This window comes from Pollicipes pollicipes, unplaced genomic scaffold (assembly GCF_011947565.3).
Source record: "Pollicipes pollicipes isolate AB1234 unplaced genomic scaffold, Ppol_2.1 Scaffold_4295;HRSCAF=5057_pilon_pilon_pilon, whole genome shotgun sequence".
Classification (NCBI taxonomy): Eukaryota; Metazoa; Arthropoda; class Thecostraca; order Pollicipedomorpha; family Pollicipedidae; genus Pollicipes; species Pollicipes pollicipes.
Genome location: NW_023596461.1, coordinates 37,967,124 through 37,979,948, shown reverse-complemented (window position 1 = coordinate 37,979,948; position 12,825 = coordinate 37,967,124). Strand labels below are relative to the sequence as shown.

At 60.6% G+C, this 12,825-nt stretch overlaps 1 protein-coding gene across 1 annotated transcript; it reads left to right on the top strand.

The window, feature by feature from the left end:
* Nucleotides 1–849: 849 nt before the first annotated feature.
* LOC119097502 (uncharacterized) lies at nucleotides 850–12,659 on the top strand. The gene is made up of 6 exons (XM_037220533.1): nucleotides 850–941; nucleotides 4,730–4,811; nucleotides 9,939–9,984; nucleotides 11,360–11,462; nucleotides 11,941–12,114; nucleotides 12,647–12,659. Exons 1-6 carry the CDS (start codon nucleotides 850–852, stop codon nucleotides 12,657–12,659), a joined length of 510 nt encoding a protein of 169 aa, XP_037076428.1.
* The last annotated feature ends 166 nt before the right edge of the window (nucleotides 12,660–12,825 follow it).

Below are 12,825 nucleotides of genomic sequence, written 5' to 3'. Positions count from 1 at the left end.
GCCGCCCACCTGGAGCCAGGGGAGGGGTTCATTGACCTGCTGTGGGCTGGTGATGTAAGATGGTCTGGTGGGCTGTCAGGATTTAGAGGCCTGTAAACTGGAATAGGCCAGATGTATTTCAGGAATCGATGGCCCATTGTGGGTTGCCGGTCTGGCATATCCGGGGTAGGATTATACGAGCTCGGCCAATATATCCCACCCCGGTATAATTTCAGGCTGTATTGGACTGTGCGGGATTTGGCATTACCCAGGGGTTGTACTATGTTTGTGACCAGCACGCAGGAATGGCGTATACTACGTCGCTGTACAGGCTTGCCTCGTGACGTTTGTGTTTACTGACCTGTGTAACTGATATGTGGTGACCAGCGGCCTCAGGGCCAAACGCATTCTGAACACTGCTATTGTAGCGATGAGGGTCCATGCGGCATTAGCGTAAGTTTATTACAAAGAAGCTCACCTCACCACAATAGCAGGTGTGAGAATAAAGTGTTTTGTTAGGGTGCAGCTCCGTTTGAAGCGACTGCGACTGACGGTGTGTCGGTCACAGCCGCTTGGTATCACCGGCCCCTGGCGTTGTCGAATTCCGTTGGAAGCGACTGCGACTGACGGTGTGTCGGTCACAGCCGCTGGTATCACCGGCCCCTGGCGTTGTCGAATTCCGTTGGAAGCGACTGCGACTGACGGTGTGTCGGTCACAGCCGCTGGTATCACCGGCCCCTGGCGTTCGTTGATTGTTCATCTTTATCTGGTGCCAGGCCATCTGTCCTGCGGCTGCGCGTGGAGTTTGAGGCGCCGCATCGCCACCTTGCGGCAGCAGCTGGGACGCAAGTTGGCCTCCCAGACGCGAAGATGTCAGGACAGAGCTGGGAGCGCAAGCACAGAAAGGAAGTGACCGAGCTCGAGAGGAAACACCTGACGAAAATGGCGCAGACGGTGGAGCGGTAAGCTTTGCTTTAACATCTCAGTTTTGCACATATTTTGTTGGCTTGCATTGCGTCAGTGCGGGTGTAGTGTGGCTGTTTTCCAGACAGTAGTAGTTTTCCACAGCATGTCGAATGGACCCAAGAATAGCGGAACGTTCGGTCGACTTATCCAGTCCTCCCATCCCCTGTCCCCGCTTCATCCTGCATCCTCGCGACACCCCCGCTTGTCCCGGGCACGCTGCATGCGTCAGGCACGAGTGAGCCGAGAGCCCCGTGGGAAGAGGGACCCCGACCGGGTACCCAGCGCCCATGCGCGTGTTAAGGCCCGGCGGTTGGCCCCCCAGGCGTATGCGAGTCTGCCCCACCGTTAAACCATTTTTCCTTCATCCCATAACCTGAAATGATCATTTCTGGTCGGAAGGGCTCTATCCAAAACAGACAAGCAAACACAACAAACCAAAATCGGTTAATTTTTGGGGTTTGTCTGCGTTTTGTGTTTTGTTTTTGTCTCTTTTTGCAGCCTCATTTCATCGTCGACATGTACGTGTACAAGTGAGTCAATACGTAGACATGAACGGTCTGGATGTTAATTTCCAATGGTCTTTGGTTTTCTCCGCAGGTACAAGAAGGAAGCGGAGGCGGGCCCGCCGGGAGGCTGAGAGGCAGATCAGCGAAGTCCGCAATCAGCTGATTCAGGAACACCAGGACGAAGTGCAGGCGCCTGGACACAGAAGCACCAGGAGCAGGTACGGGACAGGGCGGGCCGCTCCGCCGGTGTCTGGCCCCGGCCGTCAGGGTGGTTGCTGATCGGCGGCTTCGCTGACGGACAGCTGACAGAGCGGGCCGCCCCCGCCGGTGTCTGGCCCAGGCCGCCAGGTAGTGCTGATCGGCGGCTCGCTGACGGAACAGCTGACAGAGAGCACGACACGTCACTGGCCGAACGGTGTCGTGCCTGAAAGTGGGCGCCTGTCTGCGAACCGGTATCCGGTGTTCGGAGCGGGCACTACCCCACCCTCTGACCGGTTCTGGTCTGGTCTGTGTCGTAGGTGGACCTCTGCGCGGCTCCGCCCTCCGACCGACCGGTCTGGTCTGTGTCGTAGGTGGACCTCTGCGCTGCTCCGCCCTCTGACTGGTCTGGTCTGGTCTGTGTCGTAGGTGTGGACCCTCTGCGGCTGCTCCGCCCTCTGACCGGACCGGTCTGGTCTGTTCATAGGTGGACCTCTGCGCTGCTCTGCCCTCCGACCGGACCGGTCTGGTCTGTGTCGGAAGGTGGACCTCTGCTGCGCCCGGCTACAGACGCTGGAGCGTGATAAAGGGTGGGGTGGGCAGGGAAAGGGAACTGGTTCAGCCGTGCGGAGGGACAGCGGGCCAGGGTAGCACATTGACCCCGGCTGGCATATGACTGGCGGCGGGGCGGGGCAGCACCGTGAGTGAGCTGCGCGCCGTCCGCAGAAGGCTGAGAGCGCCGGTCCAGCCGACGGCGCCGGCGACGCCCGGCCTGCGGACGACCGCAGCTGGAGGAGGAGGAGGGACGGCCCGGCGCCAGATGCTGCTGGCCGAGCTGGAGAACCTCTCGTTCGAGATGAAGAAGAAAACCAGTCAGAGCAGGTGGAGGCCCGCCCGCAGTGGGACTCACGCACTCACGCCAACACCGCGGGAGACGACCAACACGGGCTCTCGGCCCACTCGTGGGAGGCCCGCCCGCAGTGGGACTCACGCACTCACGCCAACACCGCGGGAGACGACCAACACGGGCTCTCGGCCCACTCGTGGGAGGCCCGCCCGCGGTGGGACTCACGCACTCACGCCAACACCGCGGGAGACGACCAACACGGGTTCTCGGCCCACTCGTGGGAGGCAGCGCACGCGCGCGGGATATGACTACCATGGGCGTCAAACACCTCTCGTTTCCCCGCGGTGCCCGCCCTTCCTGCCAGGGTGAGAGGCAGGCGACGCCATAGAGCCTCAACAGCTGGGTGCGTCGTAAGAGCCCCAATGACACACACACACACACACACACACACCACACACACCTCTCGTTTTCAAGCTAATAGTGTCATTTTTCAAAATGTGGAGCTCACGGAATGGCGGCCAACAGCTTCCGTCTCACTGGTGTCCAACACACGCGATGCAATTCACACTTCACACATTTTAAAATGGAAGTTAGGTTTCAGCCTTTGGACCAAACGCACGCTGCTGTGCGCATGCGGGCGCGCTGTTAACTGTGACTGACCGCGCATAGCACGTGGCACGCTGCACATTGCTGGGTATGGGGCACGGGGCTTGGCGGGGCGGCCGAGGCCGGCGTTCAGACAGCCACGGCGCCGGTTCTGCCAAGCCCCGCCAGGTCTGCCCGGTCAGAGAGACGCACCGCCTTCTTCGAGTGCCGACGGTCAGCTGACGCCCCGTCTGGCTCCGCTAACCGCTGCCGCCCGCTGCCTGGCGTGTGTGTGGGGCGGTGTGGCCGACTAACGCTCTCCGGATAACCTACTAACCGCGCTCGCCGGCACCGGCGCTCCAGCGGCGATCACCAGGTTTGCGGTTCGAGGAGGGGCGGGCGGTAGGCTCGCGCGGGCCCAGGCCGCGTCGGGGGGGGGGGGGGGGGGGCGGCAGTCTGGGGCATTTAGAAGCATTGTGCCGCACGTTCTTGCGCTGCTCGCGATCTTTTTGACCTGCGTGGCCATGGCTGAGAGGGGGGGGGGGGGGGGGAGAGCAGCGCAGGATCTTGTTAGCGGCTGCTGCCTGTTGGGTCCGCTTACGGCATCCGCTGTACTGAGGCCGCCCGTAGCTCACGTAAGCCGGGGTAATGGGCGCCAACGCGCTCCACTTGCGCTCAGACGCGGTGCGGTGACACGGTTTGCCATCCCTGGTATTTTATACGCCGTCGATGGGAAGTCATTTTGTAGGTCTCGTAATGACAGTTTGCTTGCATTTTACTTAATTCCTGGCTCATTCAAGTGCGAGGAGGAGATAAAAGAGAGACGAAAAAAAATAATCCGCCAGAATTTGTATTGTTACCTGCAGCAACTGCCATAGCGGGATGCGATCATTCTCACCATCTACTGTCTGTCTGTCTGCTACCTGGTCCTCATTGTCTGTTGTTCTCCCCTCCGCGTCTTCCGTCTGGTCGGAATCTGTATACAGTTCTCGTTTGCGTGTCCCGCGTCCAGGCGTATTTTCCCGATACCCTGGATCTCACGAGGGTACGGACGCCATCACGTGTCTGTCGGTCGTCGTCCAAGTCAGCGCGTAAACCGTGAAGGGTTCTCAAATTGCGGGGCGTGCCCAATGTTGTGCCGCACAACACCGCTCATCTCCTCGCGATTTGAGAGGCTCATGCGACCTGCACCTCACTGCTTCAGTACCTGACTGACGCCCAGTTGATTTTAAATTCAGCCCCAACCTATTCAAACTGCCCTTCGTGTTCCTGCTATTCTTCTCAGTTCTGGAAGCTTTGCTCTATCCTTCTATTTTAATTTTCTTCTTTAGTAGCCGTATCGGCAATGTAACCGAAGGACCCACGCCCGTCTCTGGCTTCCCCTTCCGTCTCTGGACCCCTGCACCTGCTGTGCGCCGGGAGCCCCCGCCCCGCCCCGCCCGCCACGTCGCCGGCGGCCCTCTCGCGGCCCCTGTAGCGGCGCTGCGCCCCGCCGCCAGGAGGCGTTCCTGGAGCAGCAGCGGCTCTCGATGGAGCGGTTCGCGCGCCAGCAGGAGCGCGCCGTGCGCCAGCTGGAGGCGCGCCAGCAGGCGGCGCGCGACGAGGCGGCGCAAGCCGAGCGCGAGCTGGCGGCGCTGCGCGCGCAAAGCGCCGAGGCCGAAATCGGCCGCGACCAGGAGGTGGCCCGCTGGAAGCTGGAGCTGGCAAGCGGCTACGAGACCCAGATCAAGGTGAGCCGGCGGACGGCGACGACAGGCAGTGGCTGCCGCAGGTGGTTGGGAGGGACTCCCCGGGGCTGGGCTAGGAGGACGCCGGCCTTCGGTCGGGTGGGAAGACGCCGCCTCGTGGCGAAGGTGGGAGGTTGCCGGGCTGGAGATGATTGGAGGCGGCTGATGGGACGAGCGGTGCTGCCGGCAGACGCGCTGCTGGAAGATGGAGTTTGTGCATCGGAAGCTGCGGCGATGGGCTGGACCAGTTACTGTTGGGCGGGGCCAGTTGCTGCTGGGCGGGGCCAGTTGCTGCTGGGATGGGCCAGGTTTACTGCTGGGCTGGACCAGTTGCTGGCTGGCCAGTGACCAGCTGCCTGCACGGTACACCAGAGGACAGATACCGCCGGTGACGGAGTGGGTGTGGGGACAGGTGAGAGTCTGGTCGCCGGACTGACAGCACTGTAGGCGTCTGGTTCCGAGGACCAGAATCTCCCGAGCCTTTTCCATCAGCTTCGTGTTTCTCACGGAGTGACTTGCACAATGCACATGCACCAGTTGGTTGTAGGTCGCTTTTGGTATAGCCGGTGCGCACCACACCTCGAAGCCAGAGTGGGGCGCGGGCCGGGGTAGGCTGTGGGTGTGTCTGTCGCACCCGCCGGCGGCCCTGACCCGTCTGCAGCGCGCAGGTGAGCTGAGCGGGCGGCGGGCGCGTGACCCTCGCCCCCGCTCCTGCATGGGGACACCGGACAGGCCGTGGCCGGCCTTAGTGGGTAGAAGAGCTTGGTGTGGCGTCGGCTTGACTGGTGCTCTGTCCGTCTGTCTGCCTGCGGTGGATTATGCTCTCCTGTCTGTCTCCTGTCTGCATACTCCCCTCTGGCCACACGGAGACCACCTGTCGCTTCGGCGCGAGCGCAGGCTCGTCGCGCGGTGGTTGACAGCCATCGCCGTCTGTGTTGGACTGACCGAATTGCTGCGCCATTCTGTTTCCAGGTTGATGCCGGCCTTGGCTACAGCTCCGATCTTGTTTCTGGTCCCTGGTTGATATTATGTGATGCCTCTCGTGCCCTGTCCAGGCGGGTGCTGCCAGTGGCAGTTGTCCGTGCTTTCATCTATTGCTGGTTGTACCGTTCTGCTCTCCCCCCCCCCCCTGTATACGTTGTACTGCGCGGGTCTGACCTGATCCCTCGATGAATTAAGATGTGTTCGGGTCGGTGGGCTCAATTTGACCCCCCCGAACGCTTCTACAAAGTTATTTTTGAACGTGCAAGCGTAGCCATGCCAAAATTTGCATAGCTATAGGCAATTGAATTGTGAATGTCTTGGTGACAAATTTACATTTACCTTGTAAGGTCACTGACGTACGGTAGGTCAAAGTCGTGGGGTAGCTGTCAGCGAAGGCAGTGTATAGAGAATCGTCCAATCTGATGCGACAACGGAGTGCCAGACGAAGCCATCTGTGAGAGGGTATGTCAGGCAATAAAACAATGGGATTTAAAATTAGGACATATTCTATTGACCTAGGGTCAGGCAGGGAGTTTAAACAGAGGTTAAACCAATACGCCTCTTTACTGGAGAGCTTGCTTTATTAGGAGTAGTTTCTGATGCATATTACGAATTTCAACAGGAACTGCACAGAACTGCACAGGAACTCCCCGGACTCTTAGCAAGCGCTCGGGTGGGCGGGGGTCAAGTTGACCCCCGAAGATTTTTCCGGAATGACTTTTAACTAAAAAATTTTGCATTGCAATAGCCAAGGGAATAGCGGATCGCCTGCTATCAAAAATTTGGATGTACCTTGTAAGATCGCTGGCCTACGACAGGTCGAAGTCAGGCCATGGATTCAGCGAAGACAATTTCTAGAGAACGGTTAAATCTGATGCAACAACGGAGTGTTAGACGAAGCTACACATCTCTGAGAAGTTATTTAGGCAGCACAACAACTGTCCTAACCAATTTCATTGCCCAAGGATCAGGTATAAAGTCCTGAGCAAGGTCAACCCAACCTGTTTTTGTTACCCTAGAGCTTGCTGTATGGAGTGTTTTCTTGTGCTCATTGCGAATTTATTAATAACAGGAACCGTATTATACATCTTCCATGAACTTTGTAAAGGTCAGAATAGTTCACTGATCTAAACTGACCCGGGCCAATATTGTGTTTTTATGGACATACTGTCTGGCGTAATTTCTGCCGCGTATTCAAATGCAAAAGCTCAAAGCAGTCTCGTATGATTTTGGTCACCGTGGCCTTCGAAAATCAAACAAGGTCACTGGCCTTAAATTAGCACAGGTGACCTCTTTCTGAGGGCAGGCATCTAAGCTCTGGGGTAAATGGCCTCCCCCACCCGAGCGAAGGGTATTGAACAGGCTACCCGGGCGCATGTGAAAGGTCATGGTAGGTCACTTACCTTAAATGACCCAGATTAAACGTTTGTCTTAGCGAACGTATCGTCTAGAGTCATCCTTAACGCTTGTTCAAATACAAACTACAAAATATCTTGGGTTTTGGTCACCATTTCCTTCTCGAGGTCAGAAAAGCCCGTGGGATAATATGAACACTGGCGACGTCTGGCCTAGAACAGGTATTGGAGGTTCAACGTGGTTGCGTGAAGAGGTCTTCGGAACTTTTGACACCAGTCTTGAGTTGACCATGTTAGCTTTTTTGACCCGAAGGTCGTCATCTATGGACTTTAAACTTTGGCCGTAGTGAGTTGATATACAGACCAACCCACCCTGTGAACTTGGTGCCTCTACCTTTTACTTTTTGAGGTCTCAGGGGAGTCAGATTGAATCCCCCACCCGGGCGAAGGGTATTCAACCGGCCGCCCGGGAGCGTGTCAAGTCTCCGTGTGTTTCCTCAACCCGTCAGCAGGAAGTCGGCACACCGCCGCCAGTCAGTGGTCGTCACCCAGACGATACGGCGCGGTGGCTGTCCGGACGTTGGCGCGCGTCGGCCAGGTGGAGGGCGGGAGCGCTGGCCGGCTGGGCGTTGTGACGCTGCACACATGCTCTGGCAGCAGGCCGCCACCTGGCGCGTGCGGGGACGTCGGTGCCGCGGGCCTGGTCTCGGCCGTCGTCCGAACTTCGGGCCGCACTCTGCGGCCGTCATGCGCGCGCTGCTGCTGACTGCTTGGTCCGGTGGCCTCAGTCTGGGGCGTCGCGGCGCAGCCTCTCAGGAAGCTCCTCTCCAGACCGTGCTGTTGTCCCCTCCCGGAGGTGTGACGTCACAGGCGCGATCGTCCGCTGTCTTCGCGGTGATTCTGATCTGTGATCCCGACGGCCCCGACCTACCGTGGCCCGGATGGGGCCGTGATCCACGCGGCTGGCTACGCTGGTGGGATCAGGTGGGACCTCCCATGGCCAGGACTGGTCGTCTGACCTCCCGTGACCCGGACCCGCCGCAGGCTGTTCTCACCGGGGTCAGTATGATCTCCCATGGTCCTAATGTGTCTGCCTGACCTCCCCGTGACCATGACCCGCCGCAGGCTGTCTCGCCGGGGTCAGTCTGGACGAGGAGACGGCCAGCTCTGTGGGCGCAGCTGCGCGCCGCCCTGCAGTGCGACAGTGGCGCCGCCCTGGCGGAGCTGGAGGCGGCCCATCAGGCGGAACTGCGGGCGCTGGAGGCGCGCCACGAGCGTCAGCAGCGCGAGCTCCGCCTGCAGCTGGAGGCGGCCGCGCGCCGCGAGCGCCACCTGCAGGTACGGCCGCCGCAGGTCCGGTCGGAGGAGCCGCGGCCGTGAGCGCGGCCGCGCGCCAGACGGGCCGCTGTAAATGGCGCGGCATGCGGCGGCGTGGCGTCCGTCGAACGGTACTCACGGCAGCAGACTGCCCGCTCCACTAACCGTGTGTCACCGGCGCGCCGACACAGGGGCGGGGCGGCTGGGTGACTGCCGGCCGGCTCCCTTGCCGGGTCATGTGATGTGATGCGACGTGTTGTGCTGGTGTGGTGTGATGCAACGTACTGTGCTGATGTGATGTTCGACGTACTGTGCTGGTGTGGTGTGATGCGACGTACTGTGCTGGTGTGGTGTGATGCGACGTACTGTGCGGTGTTGATGTCGACGTACTGTGCTGGTGTGGTGTGATCGACGTACTGTGCTGATGTGATGTTCGACGTACTGTGCTGATTGTGAGGTTCGACGTACTGTGCTGATGTGATGTTCGACGTACTGTGCTGATGTGATGTTCGACGTACTGTGCTGATGTGATGTGGTACTGTGCCGATGTGATGGCGTACCGTACTGATGTGATGTGGTGTTAGTAGTCCTAAGGCGGCCTGTATGACCCCTGCTAGCGGCCGTCCGCGGGCTGTGAGCGTTTCCCCTGGCGTAGATACCGTGCCGTGCATGTGATCGGTGCGGTCTCTCGCTCTGTTATGCCGGCTGTGGATAATCATTGTAGCATTCTACGGCAGAATCATTCGACCGGTGATTGAATTGGGGTTAAATCTGGAATCTTACCCACATCAATGTCCTTGTCGTCATTGTATGAATTGAAGGATTCCATACCGGTCAACAAGTTAGACGGAGAAGCGTTTTCAACACTGTTTCTAGACTAACAAATGTTTTGAATTGGTTGGTATGATTTGAATTGTAGCGCTTACTAAAGCCTTTGCATTCGCTGGACGTCTCCCGACACTAACCGCTGTGCCTCACGCACAACTCTCCGCTTGCTCACGCACAACTCATTGCACTCTCATTCCCGTCAACTGCATCAGCAGCGCCCGGAGGTTCTCAGCATGCCAACGCATGTGATGAACTCACATCACCCTGCCGTGATCCCGGGAGGTCAAATGGACTCAGCACCCACACGACTAGCCGATGCGGAGCCCTTCCCCGGGACGCGCGGCAGTCCCCGCGTATTTGTGAGCTGAAGCGGTCCGCGTCTCCTGATGCGCTGTCCTGGCCGCCAGCCGGCTGGCCGCCGTCATAGGAGCCGAGGCCTGCCCGCTGTCCGCGCGACGAACGTGGGGAGAGGGCCGGGCTTCGTCCGCACCCGGGCAGTCCCCCACCCCCATCCGCTCAGCCGTCTCGCATGCGCTCACTAACCGCCGGGCCCGCCGCTCCTTAGGAGACCCTAACCGAGGAGCTGGAGTCGCTCCCAGGAGCGGCTCGGTAGTCGACCTTCTCGACTGTAGCCACTTCGGCGCAGGGTTTGTCTCTGGAGATGGACGGGGTTGCGGCTGCAGATCCGCCAGGTTTGTCGGCGGCCGGCGCTCTCCCCTCGCTCTGGTGTCGGCGGCCGGCGCTCTCCCCCTCGCTCTGGCGTCGGCGGCCGGCGCTCTCCCCCTCGCTCTGGTGTCGGCGGCCGGCGCTCTCCCCCTCGCTCTGGCGTCGGCGGCCGGCGCTCTCCCCTTGCTCTGGTGTCGCGGCCGGCGCTGTCCCCTTGCTTTGGCGTCGGCGGCGGCTGGCCGGGGTGGAAGGGCTCCGGTTGTCGACGCTGCACGGCTGGGAGGAGGCCGGCGCCGACCTGCTCCGTCCGCCGGTCGGGAGGCGGTGCACCGGCCGCCGGTGCCGCCGCTGACGCCGACCTCCTCCGTCCGCCCGTCAGCTGTGACGGCGCGGACGGGGGCGGACCCGGCTCGTGCCGCCGGCGCTGGTGTGGCGGAGCCCTGCACCGCGCTGGTCCTCTGCACGCGACCCCGGCTCCTGCTTGCGCTGGGGCTGTGGTATGCTTGGACGGTTTGCTCTGTAGATTGCCAGCTACTCCTCGGCAGTCCGCTGCCCTGTACTTCAGATTACCAACCGGCCCTGGCCGCTGGGCTGATGACAAGAGCTTTCCTCGCAATGAATAGCAACCGCGTCATATTTTCATTTGAATGTTTGTGTGCCACTGTTTTTGTGTTGGTTTGTTATGTTCGGCTTCATTTTTTGTTCTGTTGGTATCGCCGCATGTTCTGCTGCCTGGTGAGCGCATGCGCCGTTTGTAGTGCGTCTCAGTGTCGGTAGATGCTCGGTTTGGTACTGTAATTGGTCGTCAGTGAATACAGATATCAGGGCTTATATTTATTTGTGTACCGCATATTCAGTAAAAACACAATTATCAAAACCGCGAGCTGTCAGTCGTAATCATGCCCTGATGCCTTTAAGCTGTGGTGTTGCCTCCTGCTTCGCCCTCCAAAGCGTTTGCAGTGGAGTCCTGGAACTGTCTTACCTTTCCTCGCTATTTTTCACATTGCTGCCAAATTTAGAAACGTGATTGGAACATCATTGCAGTGTTCGTAATCGTGAACTTATTGGGTGCGGGCAGCTTCTGATAATTCTGGTAGTTCGGAAGCATGTTGTGACGTAATCTGTTCATCGCATCAGGCGATATCGGCGCGACAGCGTGGCAGTGGGCACGGTGGAAAGTGACCCGTGACACGCAAATGCGGGTGGAAAGGAACCTCACAAAAAATGTACTCAACAACAATCCCGTGTTGTACATGCTTCCGACCGCTTGGTCCAGATTGGTCTCGGACGGAGGCCCATTACACGCGGCCCCGCTCCCAGCAACGGGGGAGGGCAGCCGTGTCGGGTGCCCGACACGCCACTCGCCCGGCCGTGTGTGACGGGTGCGTGTGGCGCGGACAGCTGGACCAGACCCGGCAGCGACTGCAGAGCCACCTGGGGCCGGCCGACGAAGGCGCCACCATCGAGGTGGCGCGCGAGGAGCTGAGCTGCTGCACCGCGACCGGTAGGTGTCAGCCGGCCGGGCGGCGAGGCTTTAGCTGGGGAGGAGGCGCTGCAAACGACGCCCGTGGCTCGCCGCGGAGGCCGGCGGGAGAGGCGTGATGTCGTGCGGCAGTGGCTGTCCCTAGGCGGCAGGGAGGTGGTACGCTTTTGGCCGGTGTTTGGTACCCCTGGCCTCGATCTGCTGTAGATTTCCAAAGCTGATTTGTGTGGGACATGCAAACAAAAGCAGGCGTCCAAGCAGACGTTCATTCGTCCAGTTGGTGATTTTTTTCAAAAGCCGCTCTTCTACGAACTTGCGCAGGTAAAGCCTTTTCTTACGTTGTTGAACTCACTTGGAGCCCAACTGTGTGTGTCTCACACCCCCGATTGTAGTAGCAAGCACGGCAGCAATGCGGACCCGGACCCAAATAAAGCTCTAGTAACGGAAATTGTGCACGGTCGCCATCCAGCGCAACCAATCACTAATCTTCGCTCTGCAGTGAGGAGCAGAGTGAGCAGATCCAGCAGCTGGGCGGGCTGGTGCGCGTGCTGTGCCAGTACTACCAGACGGCCGAGCGGCTGTACCGGCCGGCGCCGCCGCCCGGCCGCAGCGCTGACCCGGAGGCCGAGGCAACCGACCGCATGGTGCTGGAGGCGCTGGCGCCTGACGAGGGGCCGGTGCTCTGGGCCGAGCGCGGCCGCCAGCTGCCGCGCGTGCAGCAGCGTGCGCGAGGCGGCGGCGCGCCTGCAGGCGGCGGCCGGCGGCGGCGAGCCGGAGCGCGCGCGCCGCGCCGAGCACCGCGCCGCCGAGCTGCAGCGCCGGCTGGACGGTCAGGCGGCCGAGCTGCTGGCGGCGCGCCAGGCGGCTGCCGCCCTCCAGGAGCGGCTGGAGGCCGGCGAAGAGCGCGAGGCGCTGGGCGAGAGCCGGCCGCCGGGTCAGGCGCCGCCCGCCCAGCCGCTGCCGCCCGAGGTCACGCTGCAGCACATCAGGGACGCCGGTGAGGGACCGGTGCCCGCTGCTGGGCTACGCTGATGTGTATCTACTGTTTGGCGGTGCTGTGTTGGCCAGTCGCTCCCTGACGTTGGCGAAACCGTACCGCGCGCCAGCTCCGTCCCGGTCTGGTGTGGGCCTGCGTGTGCGCGTGCTCCGTGACATCGGCCTGTCCCGTGACACCGGCCTGTGCCTCGGCTCCGGCCCCACCCCAGCCCGACCCCGTGACACCGCCTGACCCTATGTCACCGGCCGGATCTCGTGACACCACCTGACACCGTGACACCATTTGACCCCGTGACACCACCTGACCCTACATCACCGGCCTGACCTCGTGACACCGGCCCGACCCCGCGACACCAGCCCGACCCCGTGACACCGGCCTGACCTCGTG